Source organism: Urtica dioica, chromosome 12 (genome assembly GCF_054948205.1).
Source record: "Urtica dioica subsp. dioica isolate 48M chromosome 12, U.dioica_male_clone48M_v1_H2, whole genome shotgun sequence".
Taxonomy (NCBI): Eukaryota; Viridiplantae; Streptophyta; class Magnoliopsida; order Rosales; family Urticaceae; genus Urtica; species Urtica dioica.
Genome location: NC_142767.1, coordinates 9,483,394 through 9,506,563, shown reverse-complemented (window position 1 = coordinate 9,506,563; position 23,170 = coordinate 9,483,394). Strand labels below are relative to the sequence as shown.

The 23,170-nt window shown below is 38.2% G+C and overlaps 2 protein-coding genes across 2 annotated transcripts; one reads left to right on the top strand and one right to left on the bottom strand.

Moving 5' to 3' along the window:
• Positions 1–6,705: 6,705 nt before the first annotated feature.
• On the top strand, positions 6,706–9,001 carry LOC149378988 (butanoate--CoA ligase AAE1-like). The gene is made up of 4 exons (XM_089603721.1): positions 6,706–6,903; positions 6,979–7,250; positions 7,340–7,969; positions 8,455–9,001. Exons 1-4 carry the CDS (start codon positions 6,706–6,708, stop codon positions 8,999–9,001), a joined length of 1,647 nt encoding a protein of 548 aa, XP_089459847.1.
• A 2,569-nt stretch (positions 9,002–11,570) lies between these two features.
• On the bottom strand, positions 11,571–15,447 carry LOC149378987 (tryptophan N-monooxygenase CYP79A68-like). Its single transcript, XM_089603924.1, has 9 exons — positions 15,173–15,447; positions 14,902–15,058; positions 14,543–14,601; positions 14,359–14,490; positions 14,194–14,281; positions 14,089–14,126; positions 13,080–13,594; positions 12,549–12,970; positions 11,571–12,197 (listed from the first exon to the last, which is right to left on the bottom strand). Exons 1-9 carry the CDS (start codon positions 15,445–15,447, stop codon positions 11,571–11,573), a joined length of 2,313 nt encoding a protein of 770 aa, XP_089460050.1.
• Between the last annotated feature and the right edge of the window lie 7,723 nt (positions 15,448–23,170).

Here is a 23,170-nt window from a genome sequence, read left to right as displayed (position 1 = left end):
CTTGTCATCATCGTCTCACTCTCGAACGTAGCTCATTGAGCAATGATCAGAGCAAAGCGCCCTTGAGTACTCTCATTTAAGAGAGGGCCACGAGGGTGACTCTTAGTCCGGCGACACTTGCACTTTTCATTAGTGTTGGGGATCGTGGGTTACAAACAACAAGTATAACCCTCCCACTTAGTTTTTGGAGATGGTTCATCGACTCTTTTAAGTTCGGAAACAAATTTCCTAGTTAGAGAGCGACAGAGCGGACAACTAGAAGAGAATCCTAGATCGACATGTTCAGAGCAGTATTAGTGCATAAAGGCACAAGGGACATACTCGATCTTTTCCTATTTTCTATTTCGGGAAAGTGCGTGAGGGAAGTGTGAACTTCAACTCACTCGAACACTTGAAAGTTTGAGATTACACATCTTTTTATTTTTCGGCTTTGTCTACAAAGAGACCTCCCACTCAAAATTTCAAGAGCATATAGATTTTGAACATATGTGATATAGATATAGTTTTGAAAACATTTTGAAAACTTATTTGATTTGGATGACAAAATATTTTCAAGTTTGAAAGTGAAAACGGTTTTTCAAAATTCAAACTAGTTTTGTAAAAATTCAATTTCAATTAATCTTTCAAAAATCAAAACTTTTAATCTTTACACATCATGTTTATAATCATATGAAAAACATTTTTGCTCAAGAAAGTTTTCTCATTAGAGTTCTATAACTCATGGTAGTGGGGTTTGAAAATCCGGATTTCTAAAAAACTGGAGTTTCAGACAGCCGCGCACCTCGGAGTAAAATCGCCATATCTGGCGGCTCCGATGTCCTTTTGAGCCGAAACTGGTGGCATTGGACAGAGGACAGACAGAGCTTTAATTTGATTCAAGAATCATTAAATTTCGATTTCTGAGCAGAGAGTTATGCCGCTTTTAATGCGGGTTTACATTCCAGCTCGAAGAAAAAGAAATAAATTAAAGCTTCGTCCTTTTAGGTGCGAAAAAGAATCTAGTGTAACGGAACGTTTTAAGATGTTGTTTAAAGCTTTTATTTGTGTTTTATTAGCAGGGTAATAACATAGAATAAAAGAAATAACAACATGCATAAAACGATTTCAAGTAAATAAACGAAACTAGCAAGAAAATAAAACTAGTCACAAAATTTACTCGAAAAATCTCAAACCTTTAAAACACGTTTTTCAATATAAAAAATTAAAAACTTTTAGAACTGATTCTAATGTGTTTTAAAAACATCCCAAAATCATAGAAAAACAACATGGTTTTTAATTTAAAGGCATGAGCAATAAATTAAAAAAAATCTAAGATTACAATTCTAACTTGTCACAAAATTAGTAAACTTTCGAAAACGATTTTCAAGCTCATAATATTAAAAACATGTACATGCATCTCTTTGACCATAGCTCTGATACCATTTGTTGGAATCGATCTAGGGTTTAAGAAAAAGTTTAACGCTTCGTTAAGCGGCGGAATTTTAAAAATTTTCTTTTTAAGTAAAACTAGTTTTTACTAACCTAGACAAGAGCATATGCATGTAAATAAAAACTAATATGAGCTATAAAAGTTACTAACCTTTCTTGAAGCTTGAACGTTGATGAGCCTTTGGAAGGTTGGCAACGTTCGTCTCCCCTCGCAGCACATCTCTCTTTTCTTTCCTCGGCACCTCGAGCAACCACGAAAGTTTCTATCACTAAATCACTCGAAAAGAAGGAATCAGTGAGTGGGCACTTTTAAACACTACGACTTAAGAACGAGTCTCAAAGTCGCAGAGCTAAAGACTAGGTCGAGTGAGGACCTAGGTGCCAAGACAAGAAATAATCGAAAATAAACTAGAGAGAGAGAGAAGAGGACTTCGGCCAAGTTCTAGAGAGAGAGTCTCTCAAATCTCTTAAACTTGGATGAATGAATTGTGAGGAAATGAGGCTCCTATTTATAGGAGAGGTCTCACCTTCAATAAGGTAGTTTCCTCTTCTATAGAATATCACATATTCATGAGCAAAATAACCCTTATTTCCCATTCCTCTTAGGCGCCCAAGGCAGCCTTCTAGAAGGCTAGGATTTGTTTCCTTTTTTGTTCCTTGGCTTGCCTATTAGTCTCTTGGCCGAAATTCCCCATGCTTGTGTGGGAAATTTGTTTCCTCTTTTTCTTTTGGCAAGTATCTAAATACATTTATGCACAAAATAAACTCTCTTTCCTTAGGTATGTTGGGCGCCCAACATGTCTCTAGAGGGAGCTTCTAGAAGCTTCTTCATTTATTCATGAGAACATGAAAAAGGCCCATTAAGAATTTTCAATAAAATTCTTATGAAATGAAATTAATTCACAAGGCCCAATGATCAAGTCATGGCCGAGTGAAACATGTCACAAAATGACCTTGTCAAAAAATTTATTGACATTCATTTCATCCTTTGTCTCAAAAGACAAAAATACCCTTTTAACTATTTTCGTTCTTGTTTTGGCTTAGCTTCCAGTTTAACTATTCCTATCGATGTGATTCGTGACAGTGACCTCATGGACCCAAATGAACAAAGCTTTAGCTAAACACTTGGACTCAAAAGTTCACAAACCTTTTCCAAGTTTAGCTTAATGCCAACTGACTCCACTAAAGAGCTGACACTGAAAATCTCTCGGTTCAAATGAATTTATTTTCTACTCAAGAATTCGACCTAATTATGATGAGCGGATCCACTGAATATTATCTATGTTTACCCTTCATGAATGTCATCAGCTAGTCGGGATTTACTAAATTACCATTTTACCCTTCTAGCTGTTATTTCCTCAACTCCTTTGTCGCTTGTGAATAAGTTAGAAACAATGTATTGACGAGGAGCTAACAAGTCACATTGTTTCATCCAAAAGAGTCAGGACTCAATTTGGACACTGGCCAGTTCATTTATTCACACTCCAAGGAACAAAGCATGAGGTGACATACATTGCATTTCAGCAATCTTGTACATGAATTCCATATCTATGAGAACTTCACAAAGTTACTCATGACAGACTCACAACTTAGTACTTCACCAATAGGCCTTGTTCGGAATCACATAGTGAGTCCGAACTTTGACTTTCTCAAATGAGAATACTAAGGTGTGAAATGGCATGTCTCATTTCAGGATTAAGGTAAGCATGATGCAATTCATACATAGTGACTTCGAGACATAAGAGGTTAAATGGTTTGTTCTTATCTTGTCTCTAGAAGTGCACTGGTCAATTCAGTATCTTCGGAAGATACCTAGAAGAACTATAGAGTCCCAAACTCTCAATGCCTCATAACCAGACATCATAGATTCTTCTAACAATCATACTGAGGTCAATAGTCCTTTGACCCTAAGATTGCGAATATATCGTTTTAAGCAAACTACAAAGAGTTTGTTCATGCAAATCTACATTTGTCTCTTCGTAAGTTGTTAAGTTTGTTTATGGACTAAAAGACTATGGTTTTATCATAAAGCTTCAGACAAGGAAGATTGAATGAACGTTTCAACTTTATTAATGAATGAATAGGCAATTACAAGCAAGAGTCTTCATGAGACTTTATTACATCAAATGTTCAAAATAAAGACTACAACTCTTCTTGTGGGCACCATTGACAACATAGAGGCCTCATTCCCTTCATTCCATTCATTCAACATAAGTTAGAGATTGAGAGACTCTCTCTCTCTAGACATTGTTGGCCGCCCCTCTTCTCTCTCTTTCTAGTTTCTATTTTCGATTTTTCTTGTCTTGGCACCTAGGTCCTCACTCGACCTAGTCTTTAGCTCTGCGACTTTGAGACTCGTTCTTAAGTCGTGGCGTTTAAAAGTGCCCACTCACTGATTCCTTCTTTTCGAGTGATTTAGTGATAGAAACTTTCGTGGTTGCTCGAGGTGCCGAGGAAAGAAAGAGAGACGTGCTGCGAGGGGAGACGAGCGTTGCAAACTTTCCACAAGCTTCTTCAAAGTTCAAGCTTCAAGAAAGGTTAGTAAACTTCTAGTTCATATTGGTTTTTAATTACATGTACTTGCACTTGTCTAGGTTAGTAAAAACTGTTTTACTTGTAAAAGAAAATTTTTAAAATTCCGCCGCTTACCGAAGCGTTAATTATTTTCTTAAACCCTAGATCGATTCCAACACACACAAGGGTCGATTTCTTTTTTGGCTCATCGACATTTGAACGTAAGTTTATTCTAATTTTGTAATCTTTTTTTTGCAATAAATACATTACTCATATTTTCATAAGAACTGCAGAGTATGGAAGATGGGACTTTGGCCTCGGCGTTAAACACGTGGGAGAAAAAACATCAAGATGATCAAGGCAATTGGACGACAGCTTGGGCGCAACAAGCATTTGTAAGTTACTTGTGTTAATTACTTAATAATCAAGTTTCGATAATCTTAATAATTTTTTTAACATATGTTTGAAGGCGCGAATTATGACTCAAGTCGAGGATATGCAGCGACAAGCAGCGGAGTCAGGCCAAATGTTTGACATAGACCAGGCGGAGCAGTACGCGATGGATACTGTTCTCGGGCAACGTCGAGATTGGTATGTTGGGATAGGTCCCTCGATCCCGAGATCCTCGTATCTCTTGGCTCAGGCTCAGGACGACAGCTCGTCCTCAGGTTCTTCATCGACGCGCGTTCCAGATCCAGTGATTAGCGAGCTACAAGCAGCGTTGGCCGCACAACAAGCTCAGATGGAGGCGTTTCAGCGACAGTTCTTTGCCTACACACAGCAGCATCCGTCTCCCATGCAGACATCCCCCGCGATGATGCACCCTGGGACGACGCCGCCATCAGCTTCAATGCCGAATGTTCAGACGCCGGCATCCGCTTCAATGCCGAATGTTCAGACGCCGCCATCCGCTTCCATGCCAAATGCTGATCAGACGCCAGGTTCGGTAGAATTTTAGCGACATCGTTCGAGCGGCGGCGCATCAGGCCGCCAAGGCGCACGAGCAAGATCTGGCGGAAGAGGAGGCCGTGCATTCCAGAATTGGCAGACTTTGAATGAAAAAGGGAAACAAAAAGAATAAATTGTAATTTTTTTAATTTATTGAATGTAAATTATCAAATTTTATGAATTTAATATTATTATTTATATACTTATTCTAATTAATATTATTCAAATTATTTATTTAATTTAACAAAAAAATTATTTAATTAATTTTTTAAATTATAATTTTTATATATTTAATAGGCTGATTCTATTAGAATCAGCATTTTAAAAAAACATAACTACAGACAATCAGATGCGACTAGCCGCATCTGATACTTTCGCGGGAAGAGTATCAGATGCGACTAGTCGCATCTGATTGTACTAACACCCGCCAAATGTTTCGCGGGGAATTACTATCAGATGCGACTAGTCGCATCTGATACTCTATACTATAATTCATGCTTTAATTTCTTATTTTGAGGGATATTTAGGTGCGACGTTTGGTGCGACTTGTCGCACCTGATAGTGATGACTTTCAGGTGCGACTAGCCGCACCTAAAATCATCAGGTGCGCACTTTCAGATGCGACTTTGTCGCACCTAAAGTCGCACCTGATGATACTTTCAGGTGCGACATTGGTGCTTTCAGGTGCGACTTTTGTCGCACCTGATGCTATCAATTGTACTAGTGTTATTAATTATATATATATATATATATATATATATATATATATATACCCGTTCCTATTTATTTGCTCAATAAAAATCCCTCGGTAAATACAGAATTCGCCGGTTTATCCCTTCGTTAATGTAAACTCATCGATAAACTCAAGGGTAAACCCTGGAAAACACTTTGTATATCTCGATATACCCATAAAATTTGAGTCTCGGTACTATATCGGTACAGTATTTCATTCCTTGGATGATATCTCCACAAAGCATCTCATGCGCGAAGATTTTGTCACATTAAAAGCCTTACATGGAGTAAAAAAATCAAATTTAACGAGGGTGTTGAATTGTTAAATTGATTTTAAGCATTACTCAAGCTTTTATTTCCCAAAAAAACTTTTGGTATATCCTGGTATACTCATAAAATATGAGTCCGGTACTGTATCGGTAACGATATTTCAATTATTGGCTGATATCTCCATCATGTTTCTCATGCGCGAAGAATTTGTCACATTAAGAACTTTACATGGAGTAGCAAATAATCAAGTTTAAGGAGGTGTTGAATTGTTAAAATTGATTTCTAAGTATATTACCCAAACTTTTTATTGGAGTAAAAATAATAGCCTAATTTTTAGAATCCAATTTTACATAGGTTGAATGGATGTAGTCATTGAGTTTAATTATACAAGATAAGGATAAAATATAATTTCTTGAAGATAACTGTAGAGTTATTGATGATAGAATCGTTAATGTTTATTTAGGAATTCACCACTTATATAAATATGGGTGATGTATTTGAGTTTAAATCAAGTAAAGAGTCATTAAGACTCATCAATAATGTACAAGTATTCTATGATTTTCAAAATCCCCTAGTCACTCGCTTCCTCGCACCCAAAATAGGTAGGATTACTTTCTCTAATCGTTTCAGATATCGTATCATAAATCGCTATATATAGTTCGTACATTTCATTTTGTTATATGAGAATCGTCTCTCTCTATATATATATATATATATATATATATATCAACGGATCTATCTTAATGCAGTGCTGTGTACTTAACATATATAGTGAAGGTGTAAAGATAGTCTGATATTGGTCTTTGTTTATCAATGGAGGGTTCGATGAAGTGCTCAGCGAACTACACTCCTCTCAGTCCGATCAGCTTCCTGGAGCGGGCTGGGGTTGTGTACGGCGACAAAGTTTCGATTGTGTACGGAAAAGTGCAGTACAGATGGTCTCAGACCCTTCAACGATGCAAACGCCTCGCATCCGCTCTCTCCCAACTGGGTATCTCACGTGGCGATGTGGTAAATAATATCCAACTAATTAATAATCAAGTTAGTCATTCATGGTCCTTGAAATGAGAAAATGAACGCATGCAGGTTGGTGTTTTCGCTCCGAACGTACCAGCAACGTACGAAGCCCATTTCGGAGTCCCGATTGCTGGAGCGGTTTTGTGCATTCTCAGCACCCAGTTTGGAGCCGACATGCTCTCCGAAAAGCTCCAACAGACTGCTGCAAAACTGCTCTTCGTCGATCGCAACTTCCTGCCCGTTGCCCGCGCCGCGCTCGATATCTTGTCCGGCCACGCCTCATCCAATAACCTCCCTCTCCTCATCCTCATTGAAGACGAAGACACATCGGAGGAATACGAGTGATTAATTATTCTCGTCTCTTTCTGTTTGATATAATACTACGTCTTTAATATTATTTTTGAGTGTGTTGAAAATGATCTTTGATTAGGGGGTTGGTCGAGTACGAGGAGCTGATATCGAGAGGTAGTGGTGATTTTGAGGTGCTGAGACCAGGTGACGAACTGGATCCGATATCGGTGAGCTACACTTCGGGAACGACGTCGAGCCCGAAAGGAGTGACGTACAGCCACAGAGGCGCGTATCTCAACTCTCTCAACATCCTCCTCCACAACGACATGCGTTCTATGCCGGTGTACCTCTGGCTGGTCCCCATGTCTCACTGCAACGGGTGGTGCCTGCCGTGGGCCATCGCGGCTCTCGGCGGCACCAACATCATCCCCCGAGACGTCACAGCCGGAGCCGTCTTCGCTGCCATCCGCAGGCACGGAGTGACTCACATGGGCGGAGCCCCCGCAGTCCTCACCGCCCTTGTCAACGCCTCCGAGGCTGAGAGGGGTCCTCCGCTTGGCGCGGTGGTCTCGGTCTTGACAGGGGGTGCCCCGCCTCCCCCGACGGTGCTGCTCGGGATGCGGGACTTGGGCTTCCACGTCGTCCACTGCTATGGCATGACTGAGGTTTATGGCGCTGCTACCATCTGCCTCCAGAACCCTGAGTGGGACTCTCTGGATCCGTTGGCGCAGGCCCGGCTTAGGTCTCGCCAGGGCGTACCCTGCATCGGGTATGTTAAATACTATTACGTGTCATCTAAAAATCAAATGGCAATTAATGAGTTGATAAACTCCATCCCCTAATTGTTCGCTTATAAGATAATGGTTGTGTTTGGAACTTGAAGATATTCGTTTGTAGTTTGGATTAAGACAAAATAGAAGGAAAAAGAGATGAGAGAGAAATCGTATATTAAGAGAGAATTTCACTACTACAAATGGGGTTTTTGCGACGCTCAAAAGCGACGCAGTGTATATAAAGATTTCTCACACGCAACCGCATTATTGGGCGATGCTCTTGATGTTGCGAGTCAGCTTTTTCTAAAGCGACGGCCCACCTGACGCCGCGTTGGATTTTCATAGTGGGGCGTCGCTTTATGGGCGACTTCGAAAACCCTTTTGTTTAGCAGTGTTCTAAAGTTGTGTAGTGTGTAGAATATTCAAACACTTAATTTGTAGTATGTACATCTTGTTGATTTTCTCCTCTCAACACTGTTAGGATGGAGGCGGACGTCAAGAACCCAGAGACGATGGAGAGCGTGACGGGGGACGGAAAGGAAGTCGGGGAAGTGATGTTCAGAGGGAACACTGTGATGAGCGGGTACCTAAAGGACATTGAGAGGACAAGGGAAGTCTTCCGGGGAGGGTGGTACCGGACCGGTGACGTGGCGGTGAAGCACCCGGATGGTTACTTGGAGCTCAAGGACCGGATCAAGGACGTCATCATCACCGGGGGAGAGAGTGTGAGCTCCATCAAAGTCGAGGCGGTACTGTATGAACACCCCGCGGTGTTCGAGGCCGCGGTGGTGGCAAGGCCCGATGACTTCTTGGGGGAGATTCCGTGTGCCTTTGTGAAGCTCAAGGCGGGTTTGGCTGCGACTGAGGAGGAGATTATTGGATTCGTTAAGGGCCGTTTGCCTCACTACATGGCTCCCAGTACTGTCGTTTTCCAGGATTTGCCAAGGACTTCCACTGGCAAAGTTCAGAAGTATATTCTCAAAGACAAGGCTATAGCCATGGCCACCCTTGTCTCCGCAAAACTTTGACGCAAGTCATTCTTTTTTCTTTTTATTTTCTTTTCATTTGTCTGCCATTTCGTTCTCAATATATCTGTACTCCAAGATCGTTAAAAATATAGCCTAATTGGACAAATAAATTGTATTATACCATCCGTAATGATGATATATGTTGTTACATGTGTTATTAGCTTGTTTCTGTCGGTAAATTTATCTTGGAAAAATGCCTTGCAACATGCTCCGTAATATGTTGAGACATTTTGGTCTTCATCTACTGAATCTATCGACATCAGTATTTTTGGAAAATTTCATGATTTGCTAAGATTGTCCGCACAGGACCTTCTACGTTTATGCTTTATGCGCGGGAATGAGTTTGGAAACCCTAATTCGACGTCCAAAGGTGTGGACCAATATAAGAAGCTTTTTACCCTTGATAGTTTTTTACGCATACATTTTTACCTTCATAGTTTGAAGGGGCCTAGATTGAATCATTTCTCAGTTTAGTATTCACATCGTAAAAACAAATTCAAATAGTATCAGTGATAGGTGCGTTTATCACGCGTAAAACTCATATTTCTCGATTTAAAACTAGCGAGAGTCCTTGGGTATTTTTAATAGTTTTTAGTGTGTTTTTGATGAATTACAGGTTCAAATGACCACTTCTTGACAAAATGAAGTAATCGGAAGTCAAAACGGCGCATATTTGAAATCGTCAATGCTGGAAACAAGCCATAGAGTGACCTAATCCATGTTATTCATCACGGCGCGATGGCTTCGGGGCTGAAGTGTTTATGACCCGTTTTTTAGCAAATCTCGACCATTGGATCTCATTAAAAAGCTCAGATGACTTCGAAAAGATTATATATAGAGCTATTGTAACCTAGAAACGTAAGTTTACATTTATTTTAGTTTCTCTTTTGCTTTCGCTTTCAATTTGTGTGCTCGATAGAGATAGAGATTGGATAGTCGTCTTCATCAACACGGTTTCATCGACAATTACAATTTTTATTCTTCTTTCTTTAATCTCTTGAACTCCGTTTTTATTAATAATAATTATTACGTCTTTCGTTTGTTTGGTTTTGAGTTTTTTTTTTCTTCTTCTATTTCTATTCTCCTCGACGCCATGAACTAATCACATTAAGGGCTATGGCGTAGCGAGTCTTACGGTTATGGATTCCTATTAATATATTGAAGCATTTATTTTCATTCTATATTGGTTTTCTTAATTCAATTCTATGCTTAATTCTTGTATGAGATTCACGACTCCGTGCATTATTTTTTTAATTTCAACTTGATGCTTGAGAAATATTAGGTTGTTAGTGTTTCTGGATTGAATTACCGTAATACATTCCTAGCCTAGATATAACTAGACTGTTATGAAATCATGTGTACGTTCTTGAATTTAATGCTTACTGTGTTTTCTTTGAATTCGAATTTTGTTGCCCGAGTTTTGGCATTCGTTCGACGAATCAACAACGACTTGGAATAGTTTTGTTTGGGTATTTGTGTGCCGAATCAACAATCGAAATTATCACCTCGCCTTTAGCTTCCGCCTGCATCAGCGAGGGAGCGGAGTCTTTCGCCATTCGACTCACAGCGATCGTCAACGACCTCGAGGTGTTGGGAAATCCAGTGACCGAGCACAAGGCGGTGCTCAAATTCCTTCAAAGCGTACCGCGCGCATATTAACAAATGGCCATGGCGATCGAATTACTGGTGGATCTCAAGTCTTTGTCCATCAAAGAGCTCACGGGACAGCTCCTAGTTGTAGAGGAGCGCGGCAAACTTGACAATGTCAACAGTGTTGACATCTATTTTCGCCCTCTTCACTATTAGATGTCAACATTGTTGACATAGATGGTGACATTTTGGGCCAAATTAGTCTTTTGGTGGAAAGTGAGAAAATATTATGAAATTGGTGGTAAATGAAGCAATTTCTCTTTTAAGTTAAACTTAGGTTAGAGTTAGACTTTTTCATGTTGATAGATGTACGGCGTTTTTATTATTCTTATATATTTATACAATAAAGTGTAGTGTTTTGTCAAGGCTAGGGTTTTGCATGTTTCTATTTTTAAAAGGTTTGCTTGTAGACTTTTAACTATATTTTTAAAAGTGTATTTTTCAACTTATATATTGAAATTTTAGAAAACATTAAAAGCGTTTAAATTATATGGTCAATTTGTAATATCTCTCAATGTCTTGCCTAGTTTCATATGGCTAGTATGGTACGGTAACATTATATTAGATAATTTAGATAATTTAAACCTTAAGTTTTCATCATAATAGCAAATGTTTAATTAATTAGCTTCTAATTCTATTTACAGTAACTAATTGACAATTTTTTGCCTAATAACTCCATCCCATTGACAATTAATGGGCGGGAATTATTTGGATAAATCAGTGGCTAATCGTCTATAATCAACTAAACGTTCACTCAATGGTTTTGAATAGCTCGAGCTACCTCTGCTCATAGTACAGACAAAAAAACAAGCAATATAAAAATGAATAAAGATATTATTAAGCATTGGTCGCATATCCGTTTATTCTTGAAACCCTCTTCTTTCTTTTGAAATTTCATGAGGCGTTATGTTTTGTGTGTTTACTTCAGAGCCGTATACACAGATACATTCAAGCGAGGTTTTGCATGGGCATGTAAGGGCTTGGCCTTGAAAAGTGACACAGCTCGATCCATATCAATCTTGTCCAAGCCATCGGGTATTGTCCAAGTGAATCCATGGAGAATTCTCCCCAGAAGCATTAAAATAGTTTTGCAGCCCAAGTCGAAGCCAGGACACCCTCTTCTCCCAGTGGAGAAGGATATGAACCTGAGATCTTCCTCGGACAGGTCACCATTTCCCTTCGACAAGTGGCGATTGGGATCAAACCGCAAAGGGTCGTCCCAAACTTTAGGGTTGAGGCCAAGGCCAAGACGGCTCAGCAACACAGTGCTGCCTTTTGGGATGAAGTAGCCGGCGACGGTGCAGTCGGCTGTTGAAGTGTGCGGCAGGTTGAAGGGCGCCACTGGGTATAGCCGGAAGGCCTCTCTGGCGCATGCCGTCAGATATGGGAGGTGCGGAATGTCCACTTCCTGGACAAGTCTGTCTCTTCCGACAACTCTGTCGAGTTCTTCAACTGCCTTCTCCATAATCTCCGGCCGGTTTAACATCTCTGACAATACCCACTCCGCGATGTTACATGGGTTGTCAATCACCGCGATAAATACTTCCTATAAGATGTAGAGAGACCAGTGTGTTAATAAATCAACTAAAGGTTTACGTTCTACACAATAGATGTATAACAACAAGGGGAAATTAGGTACGAAAACCCTATTGGCATGAAAAATGTTGGCGGAAAATCAAATTTTTTTATGACTAATTCACCTACGTTATCGCTCTCTATTAAGCAGAAATGAAACTTATGGAGGTTATGAGATACATGGTTTATTAAACTAGGGAATAAAATCTTTGATATCTAATAATTGAGACTATGTCCAGAATGACTGTCCTATTTTGGTGCCCTTCCAATTCGAATAGATTATGTGATCATTTAATAGCATGATAGAAAACAGATTTTTTACCAAGACTTGTGCTCTAACTTCATCATCCGACAAAAGGGGGTCTCCCTTCGAATCTGCCAGAGAACCGAATATGTCTAGAAGGTCGTCATGATTCGTCCTCGTTCCATCTCTCCACTGTCGAATCCTATCATTCACAATCGGGTCTTGGATTTTTTTTATAATTTCCATTGCTTCACGGACCTTTTTGGAATGGCCATCTAAGTCGAGCCATTTCAGGATTGGAAGATAGTCAGATATGTTGAAGGCATAAGTATACAAAAGCAGCGTGAAGAGAGCTTCGACGTGCTCTTCATCTTCAAAACTGGGACCCCCGTTGTTGTTTACTGCTCCAAAGTGTCTTTTGTCAAATACCATTCTTTTCATGACGTTGACTGTATAATGTTGCACAATGGTTCTAACATTAACCACTTTTCCGACAGTACCTATACATACATTCAGAACTGTGTTTCAGTGCTATAGATAACCAAGCAAAATATCTAATATTTTTTTATTCATACTTTTTAAGTTAATATTGAAACAAAGTGTTATCACCTCCGCACTGGTTATAAATGAAGCGAACGAGGTTATCAGCTTCGAGATTTCTCTTGTGAAGCAACCACCTCAAGTTAGAGGCGCTGAAGACAGACGAGACGATAACTCTCCTCATCTTCTTCCACTGATGTCCTGACGGGACAACTGCCGTGCTGAGGAACCCATGGCTCTGGATCCGAGTGGTCACAGTTGATGGTCGCGAAGCAAAAACTGCATCGTGCTTCTTCAGAAATTCCCTCGCCAACTCGGGACATCTCACAGGGACCACATACGAATTCCCGAGTCGGATGCAAGCGATGTCGGTGTTTAGGTCGTCCATCACGCGGTGGATCCACCTGTAGGCCGGCTTGTTCCACCACATTGCCGCTATGCTTCCCACTATTGGCCACGCAGACAGCCCCGGTGGAAGCCGAGGATGAGATCTTTTGGTAAACCACTTGATGATCATGTGGTTAAGTGATAGGGCTACGAGAGCTACGCAGGTAATTATTAGGGTACTTGCTTCCAACATTATACTGAGAGATATGAAACTATATATTCTGATAGTAAGATTTTAGAAAATATAAGAGAGAATCAAATATGGAGTACTGTCCAATATTTGTATCCTTAACAGGTCCGCAAAAAAAAAAATTTGGATGGTGAGAGAAGTGTGGTGATGAACGGCTAATACAGTACTATTGATGTGTGATTTGATTTATACTACTACATCACCCATATTTATATAATGGTTGCATTTCTAATATAAACATCATCATCACTTACTTTATCCTTATCTTCTACTTTATCCTTATCTTATAGAATTTTAATGAATTTCTATACAAACGTTTATATATATGTTTCCATATTGCTAGAAATTGGCATTGGTTGGTGATTATTTTTTAACGAATCGAATGGAATGGATTTTTGAAAGTTATCATTGCTTTATTTTGGTTCATATAAATATGGTGTAATAATCATTATATGAAAATGATCTTGATTTGATTCTTTGTAAAATGGGATATGAATGAACCATTTCATGTGGTAATGAGATATTATTCCCAAATCAACCTTTTCAATAATTTAACTTATATTTATATTATTCAACCAACAAAACCCAAAAAAAAAAAAAATAAACCGATCCTCCACTGATAACCACGATTTTCTCCTCCACGTCAACGGTGTCATTGTCAACAATATCGCCTCCCTCCTCCACCACTTTGCCACTGTCAAATGGTGTTAAACGATTTCGCAAAATTTGGGTATTTGATGAACTCCGTCGTGAACTCTGACAAGGACAAACCCATCCCCACCGCCAACCAGAAGATCTAGTATCCGACTTATGGCGGAAACATCCCCGCCGCCGCACAAAATCACAGTCTGCTCTAGCTCCGGCGGAGAAGCGATGAGAGTCTCGAGTACAATCCCAGATTTCCTTGTGGTGATGCCCCATCAGATTGAGAATCCGGTGGAAATAATCTTGCTACCATTTGAGATTATCTGACTGAAGCTTCAAGAGCCTTTGCTCCATCACCGCTGATTGCCGCTTCACAGAGCCAAAGGTGGTTGATCGCTTAAGCGAAAGTTTTTCAGGACGAGCTTAACACCACTCGTCTCGACTTCGGCGAACTAGAATCACTCTACCCAGAGGCTACCACCGGACTACAAAAGGAAAAAACAAAAACTCGAATTTATGGAGTGAGAGAGGAAAAGAAGAAGATTTCCTATGGTGTTGGTTTCCTCAAATGAGAAGCGAAAACGGGTTAACTTGGAATGACTCCCTAATAGTCATCCCTTCGGCATGAATCTCGTGGATGATAAGTTACAGCTCTTGCACTTGACTCACCATGGTCTTCGAATCCACAATTTGAAACTTGAGGAAGCGGCCCACAATATACTTTTTAGAGCCCGCGTCCTCAGCTTTATATTTCCGATCCAATGATTCCCAATGCTCTTTGGAGGAGCGTTTGGAGGTATACACATTGTATAGCGAGTCATTGAGACTATTAATCACATAATTTCGACACAAGTAGTTGAAATCTTTCCACGCGCTATGCAATTAGCACTTGTGGATCGGTTTCCTCCTCGCAAGGAGTCGGTGCTCTTCGGTCAAGAACCGCGCAAGACCAATAGTTGTTAAGTAGAACAACATCTTTTGTTGCCAACGCTTGAACTTTAGCCTCGTGAACTTCTCGGGCTTCTTGACCGGTAACGTTGTGGCGGGCATGCGCGCCACATAACCGCTTGAAACAAGGCCCACGGCGCCGTTCTCGGCCGTATCCGGCATCAAGGTTTGTCCCACCGCGTTGGAGACTTGAGCCGTGGTCACATTAGTCATATTCGGGGATTTCACCACATTGGGAGTCTCGGTGACGTTCCCATCAATGGTCATGTTAGTCGTGTTTTCTATTTCTACAAAAGAAATAAAAAAAATAGTTTTCTTGAATATAACAAATCCGGTAAAATAATGAAAATAAATTCTTTATTTTCTTCCTCGCAAACTATCTAAACACGAGATAAAAAGCTTTAAGATTCTTAGCAATATTAATAAAATATTGTGAGGAAATAAAGACAATTTGAGAAAATTAAATTAAATAATTAAATAAGAAAACGAATAAAACAAAAGGAAAAAGAAAACAATAAGATAATAAATAAAACCGGTATAAACCTCAACCGGTAAGAACAATCACGGAATGAAACAAATGAAGTGTCAAGGTCGTTTGGACGGTTTTCTTGAAGGTGGTGGATTGCTTGAGCGAATTAAAGCTTCCCAGGACGAGCTTAGCACCAGTCGGCTCGACTTCGGTGAACTAGAACCACTTTGCCATAAGCTACCACCGGACTACAAAAGGAAAAATAAAAACTCGAATTTCTGGAGTGAGAGAGGAAGAGAAGAAGAATTGCTACGGTGTTGGTTTCCTCAAATGAGAAGTGAAAGTCTCTTTATATAGGAGAAACCAAGTGTGGTTATAATAGCTCACAATAAGTGCTCGTTAATACCATTAGTGCAAGGAATGCAGCTATTACAAACATTTGAAAAACCGTTGCCACCAACTCAGGTTCATATAAAATCGTAGCTCATTAATTGCTCGGTTACAACCCATTTACGAGCACTAATACCAAAATATTTTTTTTTCTTTTATTCTATTTTATTTATTCTTTATTTTTTTTGTTTTTTTTAAGTATTTTCTTAGTAATATCAACTTTTCAACACTAATAAAAAAATCAATAAATGAAAAAATTAATTATTATAAACTCTAAAAAATTTCATCTAATTAATTTACAATATGATAATTACTCATCAAATATAAAATAAAATCATATCTTGTGTTATCATTTAGTTTTAGAAGAGGATAACAATATGTAAATATAATATATTCAATATTAATATTTTTTAGTTCACCTAAATATTATTATTAATTATATATGTATTATATATATATATATATATATATATATAAATACATGTTCGTATTTATTTGTTTACTAAAAATCCCTCGGTAAATACAGAATTCACCGGTTTATCCCTCATATAAGGTAAACTCATGATAAACTCAAGGGTAAACCCTGGAAAACACTTTGTATATCTTGGTATACCCATAAAATTTGAGTCCCGGTACTATATCGGTATCGGTATTTCATTTCTTGGATGATATCACATAACGGCTCATGCGCGAACACTTTGTCACATTAAGAATTTTACATGGAGTAGCAAATAATCAAGTTTAAGGAGGTGTTGAATTGTTAAAATTGATTTCAAGTATTTACCCAAACTTTTATTGGAGTATAAATAATAGTCTAATTTTTATAATCGAATTCTAGATAAGTTGAATGGAAGTAGTCATTGAGTTTAATTATACAAGATATAAAATATAATTTTTCAAAGATGTATAAGTGTATAATTATTGATGATAGAATCGTCACTCTTTATTTAGGAATTCACCACTTATATAAATATGGGTTTATATAAATATGGGTGATGTATTTGAGTTGAAATCAAGTAGAGTCATTAAGTTCGTACAGATATCGTATAAATATGTGTGATGTACTTTCTATAATCGTTTTAGATATCGTATCATATATCGCTATATATAGTTCGTACATTTCATTTTGTTGCTTTCTGAAACACAAAAATAGATAATAGAATCGTCTCATATATATCAACGGACACTACTACAAACTAAGGCATCAGACACGAAATGTTTCAGACGCGACTAGTCGCGTCTATTTAGACGCAACTTTTAGTGTTTCAGACGCGAAAGGTCGCGTCTGATAAAAAATTTATGCAAATTTTTGACCGGGGCATTTATCCCGCCTTTTATTAATTTTTTTTGTCAACCGACGCGACTTCTCGCGTCTAAATCATAAAGCCGTGTCTATATTGAATTGGGAAATAAAAAGGAAAGTAGTTGCTCCGAAAAAAATTCGCTCAAGATTCAGACGCGAGTTCTCACGTCTGCTATACTACAAATTAAAGCTTTAGACTCGAATATTTTCAGACGCGACTAGTCGCGTCTACATAGACATGACGTTTCATGTTTCAGATGCGACTTATCGCGTCTGATACAAAATTTCACGAAAATTTTACCCGCGACATATATCCCGTTATTTAGTAAATTTGTTTGGTAATAGACGCGACATTTCGCGTCAAAATATCATGTCGAGTCTCTATATAGATTTGGGGAAATAAAATGGAAATATTTGCATCGATTTTTTTTTGCGGTAGAGATTTAGACGCGAGAAGTTGCGTCTGTAGACGGAAGTCGTGTCTGTAGGAAATAGACACAACTGATTACAGATTTTTCGGCTTAAATTATTTTATCTTCTCTTATAAAATAATCAGGTTAACCTCCACGCACGAACGCGCGCTAACCACTCTCCCAACTCTCCCAAGTTTTCGCGCCGCTCTGTCCCAGAAATTGACGGCCATCTTTGGTGAGTGTTTCTCTCGTTCTTCCTCTCTTCCTCTGATTCTTTCTAACTCCGTCGTTCCAATCGCAGGTTTCACTCCCAAACCCAGGTTCGGTGATTCCCAAAAATCCAAATTGTCTTCTCTTCGCGTGATTTCGGCCGCCGCTCCGCCGCTCGTCGAGGTGAGTTGATCTCTCTCCTACACTGTGTTGCTCACTGACTGTAACAAAATTGAAATGTTAAAGGGAATTTTGGACGAAGCTGAATTGTGGAATTGTCGAATTTCCTTTGCAAATCTGAGCAAGTCACTTCCTCTGGTTCTATCTCAATTTTTTTTCACTGTAAAATGATAAAGCAGTTACCTATAAAAATAATGAATTAGATTACCATCCATGAGAACATACGTCCCATAGAAATAACCAAACATGTATATTGAAATTTTTCTCGCATACAATTGTATTCAAGACGGTCTTGGCCTTTGTCAAATCTGTAGCTGTGCATTCAATGAAGACATTCTTTGTCTTAAGAGTAATTGCAGAGTGAGCACCATTTATAATAGGGGGTAGAGACAATACAGTCCTGAGGACAAATAAAAACAAATAAGAAGCATCAATAAGAATACATTAAATTAAAAGATGTTTAGAAATGTAAGGCATCAACACTTTGTTTATTAAGAAAACTACAATCATATTTTACCAGTGACACTATTCAAGACGAATATATCAACTCGACATGATTAAAAAGCCTGGTATGCAGCTGAAAATCCTACCTGTTGCTATCATATATAACAGGGTATACTGGTTGCTTTCTATTACCTATTGCTTTTTTGTTGAAGTCGACGGCCTGGTTCGTAGAAGTCCACCGCGTCCGTTCATCGCTCGAGAAATCCGCCTATCGTTAATATTCTCATAACTCGCCCAACCAATCCTCAGGTACAATATGTCACCCGAAATTTTTATCTGGAAAAGTGTTTTGCTTAAGAAATCCAATTAAAGCAATCAAGTGGATAGCCAAAATGTGTGATTAGATTTAGATGGAGATTAGGGCATCCTTGCCGCTAGAATAAAATTTTAGATATGAAGTAGATGGAATTAGAGGAGAGAAAGTTGGGAAAATTTTTAAAAGAGACTAAGAGGAGAGATTGCTTAATTGGATCACGATTAGACGCGACTGAAAGTCGTGTCTAACATTAAACGTGACTTCTCGCGTCTGTTTACCAACAGACACGAACATACAGACACGACCATTGTCGCGTCTGATGTCGCGTCTATTAGGTAAATAGACGCGACTTTGGGAGCTTTAGACACGACTTTTGTCGCGTCTAAAGCTCCATATTGTCCTAGTGGGATCTATCTTAATGCAGTGTTGTGTACTTAAAATATAGTGAAGGTGTAAAGATAGTCTGAGATTGGTCTTTGTTAATCAATGGAGGGTTCGATAAAGTGCTCAGTGAACTACACTCCTCTCAATCCGATCAGCTTCTTAGAGCGGGCAGGGGTTGTGTACGGCGAAAAAGTTTCGATTGGGTACGGAAAAGGGCAGTACAGCTGATTCCAGACCCTCCACATTGCAAGTGCCTCGCATCCGCCCTTTCCCAATTGGGTATCTAACGATGTGGTAAATATTGTTAGTAATACTAATAAAATATTGTGCCGGAATAAAGACAATTTATGAAAATTAAATAAAATAATTAAATAAAAAAACTAATAAAACAAAAGAAAACATAAAACAATAAGATAATAAATAAACTGGTATAAACCTCAACCGATGAGAACAAGAACGGAATGAAATAAAGGAAGCATTGATGCCAGTTAGATGGTTTTCTTGAAGTATTTAAAAGCCCTCCACATTTGGTGGATTGCTTGAGCGAAAGTCTCCCATGATATAACGACTACAAGGCGAGCTTAGCACCACTCGTCTCGACATCGGCAAACTAGAACCACTCTATCAGACACTACCACCGGACTACAAAAGGAAAAATAAAAACTCGAATTTCAGGAGGGAAAGATGAAGAGAAGAAGACTTGCTACGGTGTTGGTTTCCTCAAATGAGAAGCGAAAGTCTCCTTATATTGGAGAAACCAAGTGCGGTTATAACCGCTCACAATAAGTGCTCGTTAATACCATTACTGCAAGTAATGGAGTTGTTACAAACATTTGAAAAACAATTGCCACCAGTTTAGGTTCATATAAAATAGTAGCTCATTAATTGCTCGGTTACAACCCATTAACGAGCACTAATACCAAAATATTTATTTATTATTATAAATAAATAAAATTAATATTATGGAAGGAAAAATATTAGTTAGGTCCAGCCCAACCAATTCCGATGAGTGGATCCACTCAACCAATTGCCACAAATCGGCCTAGCACCAAGTATTAAATACTCTCTAATATATATTTCACCAACAATCTCACACTTTATGAAATTGAGCGGCGACGACAAAAAAAAAACGACACGACTCGATGAGTGGTAGATTCTACGCTCAATATGAGTATATGATAAGTAGTCACGGCCTTTGAACTTTCCCTCGGAAAGATATGTCAGCTTTACTTACTACTCAGTAGACACGATATCTTTGAAATGTTAGTCATTTTGCATAAACTATAAACATATCCCCCACTTATATCTTTATGACACAGGTTTAGTTCTCAAGGTTATGTTCATTTCGACCCTAAACAATCGCCTGGTTCTGCAAGAGATTCTAGAGAATTTAGCCCAATTAATTCTATTTCAAAGCCGTCTCATTTCTCTCTCACATAGGTGGTTCTTATACCTAAGAGTAATCGTGCATTACTCACTCGAAAATCTTAGATCTGATTTCTTAGAATCATTAAAACCTTAAAGCTTAACATCATATGGGTATCACCATTTTATCATAGGAATAAGACTAGAGATTTGTTGGTGATTATTCACCTCTTCATAACCATGCGGAATAAATTAATTACGTTACTTATCTAATTAATTAAGGTTATTTAACAACATCTAGATTTATTTAATTAATATCAAACCATGAGAGCAATAATCAAACAACCCAAATAAATAGATGAGTTATCAGAAAACTAACGGGTTTATCCTTAATCTTTTGAAACAGGTTCACCTTCTTCTTCTCATCTTCCTCTCTAATCTTTGAGCTCCGATCTGATCTCCGGGATATCTCCGAATCTCTTGGATCTCCTTGGATGACACCGTAGTCTTCCGAAACGTGATCTCAGGACTAACAAGAATACAATGTGGGCACACTCTATTAATCTCACAAGATTTGATTATGGAGTTTCAGATTTACTCTTATTTTTCTAAGAATGGAATCGTGAAATTGCGAGGGATAGGGAGAGAAAAGAAAATTCGTCCACCTCTATGTTGTTGGGCGAATTTTTGCTTCTTCTCTTGTGTGTATATTGTGTTCTCTTTGACCCCTATTTATAATAATAGATAAGAGATGTTCTAGGATGCTCCTAGAGATATTTTATTCTCATTTATTCTTTCATATTTTGTAGTTAACCATGAACCCTTAGATCATGACTACAAATCCTATTTTTTCTCTCATCTATCATATTCAGAATCTAGGATATTATATTTCTTAATTTTTCTCATATAGAATCTAGATATTTGATAATAATGAGGACATTATCTTAGTTCTATATTTAATAGATAGAATATCTCTACCTTTATTATTCTCATAGATATTAGGAAATTAATTATGAAAGAGAATAAATGACAATATCTTATTTCATTATTTAATTGAGAGAGAATATCTCAACCATTATTATTCTCTCTCTTATTTAATTAGTTACGTGATTTTTTTTTCCACAAATCTAGCAACTAATTAGAGAGAATATTGGGTAATTAATACCCATAGTAGGCGCCCAACGTAGCTACTATTGGGCCTAGGAATTTTGAATTTTATAGTGTGCACAAAGCCCAACTTAAAATTCAATTAATTATTTACTTGATCCAACAATAAATAACTAATTCCACAATAAATATTTAATTCGGAAAATAGACAAATTTTCGAATGACTGCTGCTAAACAATTTACGGCTGTGAGATTGTAATAATAATAAATAATCTTTATCTTTATTATTACTAGAGAGTTCTTGTCTTCTTTAGTCAAAGCCGGATTGGGAACTATGGACCTAGTAACATAAGTTCCTACAAATCCGATTAAAAGACTAAATAGTCATTTCTCTTTTTAATCGATTCGTTCAATCTTGTTCAGTACTCCACAAAGTAATCCAAGAATGCACTCTCCTTATTACTAGAATAATATTTACTCATCATGACGAGTGTCCACTGATCTAGTTAGTTCATGATCAAGATCCTCCAGGTTCAAACCGTATCGAGTAAGGTCAATTATTCCGTTATACCTTTCTTGATACATATATACCCTAAGCACCATTGCTTCCCTAGCGAAAGATTGTTCCATACGTTGCTTACTACGAAAGTGCTAGTAATCTATCGGTTTTGGAATCAACCATTAGGTGAGTGAACATTGATCTTCTTTCAAGAAGGCTGTATTCCATATTTGTCAACCACTTCCTTCTCAGATCACATTCCGGATTCCCAAGACATAAGTATCCTAGAATCTCAATAGCCTTTAATGAATTAGTCAATGAACCCGGCGATATGACCTAGAAGTCCATGATCACTTCAGGATTTAGATCAAGTCTCACTGTGACCATCATAGCGACCCTGGTTAGTGTGTCGTAACGATACCTCAACGACACATCAATAATCAAAGTCTATCCAGGTGGTACACTAATTACAAGTGCAGAATGCTCCCACAAAGTGATCAACCTTCACTTATGTTAAACATATATGATTTTAGATACAGCTATCCATGCATGTATCAATCATCGACCATGTTTTAGCTCACTGCCCGAACTCAGATACCAGCATGTGATTCAGTTTCATGCGAAGGCTATGGATGATAGTTGTTATTAATTCTGATTCATAAAACAACCTACTAATCATATGATGCTAATAAAGTTAACTTCTTATCCAATTCAGTAATCATTCATGTATATTTATTATCTTCAGTGGGTAATATTCCTAACAGGATCTTCCCCCACAGTGACATTAAGTGACCTTACTTCGCCTTTGACAATTAGGTTGTCCCTTTGAACCAAGATCTTAGGATCTCCTGTTATCATGGTTGGGTTTTTCTTGCCTTGGCTTTATTTTCTATGGGCTTAAGCCCCATTC